The sequence below is a fragment of the Corylus avellana genome, chromosome ca10, assembly GCF_901000735.1.
Source record: "Corylus avellana chromosome ca10, CavTom2PMs-1.0".
NCBI lineage: Eukaryota > Viridiplantae > Streptophyta > Magnoliopsida > Fagales > Betulaceae > Corylus > Corylus avellana.
Window position 1 is genome coordinate 14,149,248 of NC_081550.1, and position 3,414 is coordinate 14,152,661.

The following is a 3,414-nucleotide window of genomic DNA, read 5'->3' on the forward strand; positions in this document are numbered from 1 at the left end:
CAAGGCAATCCCAGCTAAAGTGGGCTACTGTCTCTTCCTCCCTCAAACAGATTGGGCATATATTGTTCTCACAGATTCCACGGCGAAACAGATTGGATCTTGTTGGGAGCAAATTATGGCTCGCCCTCCACAAGAACATTTTCCCTATGTTAGGTATATTCAGGCTCCAGCATATCTTCCAGTCCTCGGAAACACCCTTCTGTTCTGAGCATCCAGGTTTTCGCAACTCTCTCATTTCCATACCAAGGTGATAGGCACTCCTTACCGTAAACGCTCCATTCTTTGTGCATCTCCATACTATTCTATCTTCTGGAAGGAGAGGGCTGAGAGGTATTCTCCTAATTGCTTCAGCTTCTGCCGGCAAAAACAATGAGGAAATCAGGGATCCATTCCACTTGCAGTTCTCCGTGTCTATTAAATTGCTTATTGTCATATTCTCCATAGTAACTGGTCGTGGTGTTTGGACAGTGAAAGAGTTGGGGATGGGAATCCATTTCTCCCCCCATATTTTAACTTTATTACCATTCCCAATCCTCCATATAGCTCCATGTTGAATTAAGTCCTTTGAGGCCAAAATACTTCTCCAAGCCAAAGATGGTCTGGTTCCCAATTCGGCTTCCAATATTGATCTATTGGAAAAGTATTTGGCCTTCATAATCACAGCCACCAAGGACTCCGGGTGTTGTATCATTCTCCAAAATTGTTTAGCCAATAGAGCCTTGTTGAACATAATAAGGTCTCTAAAACCCAAGCCTCCTTCATCTTTTGAAATGCCCATTTTTTCCCAACTCATCCAATGGATCTTGGAAGAGTTTTCTTTGTGGCCCCACCAAAACCGTTGCATAAGCGTATTTAACTCCTTATATAATGAACTAGGAAGTAAAAATACACTCATGCAATACGTCAGTATTGCTTGAACTACCGCCTTAATCAAAATCTCTTTCCCGGCTTGAGAGAGAAATTTAACCTTCCAATCATTCAAGCGTCTCCATACTCTATCTTTTATGCTCTTGAAAGCCTTGTATCTTGATCTCCCCACCATGGTTGGAAGCCCCAAGTATTTCTCGTAGCATTGGGTTGCATTTAAACCCGATAAACTTGTAATTTCAGCCCTCTTCTCCGGACTAGTATTACGTGAAAAAAAGATTGACGTCTTGTCTTTATTTAATTTTTGCCCCGAAGCTATTTCATACTCTTCCAACAGTTTGATCAGTCTTCGCCACTCCACCGAATTTGCTTTACAAAACAAAAGGCTGTCATCCGCGAAGAACAGGTGACTAAGCCTAGGCCCCTTTTTTGACGTAGGTACTCAGGTAATAACACCCATTCTTTCCGCCTTGCATAACATGGAGCTGAGTGCTTCCGCACACAAAAGGAATAGATAAGGCGATAAAGGGTCACCTTGTCTAATTCCCCTACTTGGTTTAATATTCCCAACCCTTTGCCCATTCACAATGACAGAATACGTGACTGTGCTAACACACTCCATTATTAATTTTATCCACCTGGCCGAAAAACCCATTTTACACATGACGGCTTCTAGAAACTCCCACTCCACCCTGTAGTAGGCTTTGCTCATGTCCAGCTTAATTCCCATGAATCCAACCTTACTCCACATCTTCGAGTGCATGGTATGGAGAGTTTCATACGCAGCAATTATATTATCTGTAATCAATCTTCCAGCAAGAAAGGCACTCTGGTATGGTGAGATTATATTGGGTAGCACCACCTTTAGTCTGTTTGCTAACACCTTAGCAATAATCTTGTAAATCACATTGCATAAACTTATTGGTCTGAAATCAGTTACACAATTCGGGCTTTGGCCCTTTGGAATTAAAGCAATAGAAGTTGTATTTATTGAACCATCCATAATGGCTGAATTTAAAAAATACAAAGTAACATCACATACCTCCGAACCAACCGTGGGCCAATTGTGTTGATAAAAGCTAGCTGTGAAACCGTCGGGGCCTGGAGCTTTTAGTGGGCCCATCTAGTCCAAGGCTTGTTTCACCTCCTCCTTCGTGAAGGTAGCGACGAGCTTGTCATTTATTTCCCTTGTAATTTTATTGCTGAGCGCTGAAATGCACTTCTCCACATTCTGTGGCCTGGCCGAAGTGAATAGGCCTTGAAAATATCCCACGAAAGCTTCCTCAATGGCTGCTGTTTCAGTATGTAGACTTCCCTCCTCATCCCGAATCTGCTCAATGGTGCTGCTTCGTTTTTTTTTAGAGGCACATGCATGAAAGTATTTGGTATTACGATCCCCATTGCGCAACCAATCCTCCTTTGCACGCTGCTTCCATTTCAGATCCTCTATTTCCATGAGATCGTGAATTTCTGCTTGAAGCTCCGCCTCTGCTAACTTCTCACCCTCCGTTTCCCTTTGCTGTAGCACGGCCAGTTCTCGTGTTTTTGTTTGAATCGAAGCTTCATTAACCTGCACTGTCTTTTTTACCCACATCATTGTAGCCTTTTGGCATCTTTTGATCTTGCCACGTATATTCTCCCATGGGTCAGCAGCTGGGTTTCTTTCTGTCCAGGTGTTATATACAATTCTTTTGTATTCCTCCCTTAAGCACCAACCAGCTTCCATACGGAATTGTTTGTTCCTACACCAAGGCCGCCTCCTGCTTTCGTTAAGGCAAACGAAAATTGGGTGATGGTCCGAACTCCTTTTGGCAAGCACCGTGACCTCCATAGCTGGGAACATCGTCCGCCACTCCAAGTTGGCGGTGGCTCGATCAAGCCGCTCTTTTGTGAAAGCCGCCCCTGTTCGCCCATTGTTCCATGTATATTTTGGACCCTTGAAACCCAAATCACATAATTGACAATCCTCCAATACCTCTTGAAAGTTTACCATTTGCCATCTTGCTCTCTTCGCTCCCCCCCGCATCTCCGTAAGATTAAGTATCTCATTAAAATCCCCTAAGCAAAGCCACGGGAGTGGCTGTAAAGTGGCAAATGCCGCAATAGTGCCCAAGACTCTTTTTTTGCTACCTCCGGATGGCAGTAGAAGCCCGAGAATTTCCACTCAACACCATTTCTACCCACGTTGATTTGAGCATTAATGTGTCGGCGGCTATAGTTTTGTATTGTCACCTGAATTGCTTCATTCCAAAACAAAATTAGGCCTCCACTTTTTCCCACGCTGTCAACCACAAACATGTGATCGAATTTAAGTCTTATTCGAAGAAAATCCAGATTTTTATTGTGTAATTTGGTTTCCATAAGGAAGACCAAATTGGGTCGCTTCTCTTTCACCATTTGGTGAAGGTCCCGAACTGCCCGAGGGTTCCCAAGCCCTCGGCAGTTCCAACTCAAAAAACTCATTTGGTATGGCGGGGCTGCGCCTCATCTTCGCTCCAATCCTCCTCTTCCTCATCCACAAGTCTATATCGCTTCTCCTCCCGCCTT

The 3,414-nt window shown here is 43.9% G+C and overlaps 1 protein-coding gene across 1 annotated transcript; it reads right to left on the reverse strand.

Moving 5' to 3' along the window:
• Window positions 1-1,990: 1,990 nt before the first annotated feature.
• Window positions 1,991-2,893, reverse strand: LOC132162988 (uncharacterized). Its single transcript, XM_059573193.1, has one exon. The coding sequence runs from the start codon at window positions 2,891-2,893 to the stop codon at window positions 1,991-1,993; it is 903 nt and encodes a 300-aa protein (XP_059429176.1).
• Between the last annotated feature and the right edge of the window lie 521 nt (window positions 2,894-3,414).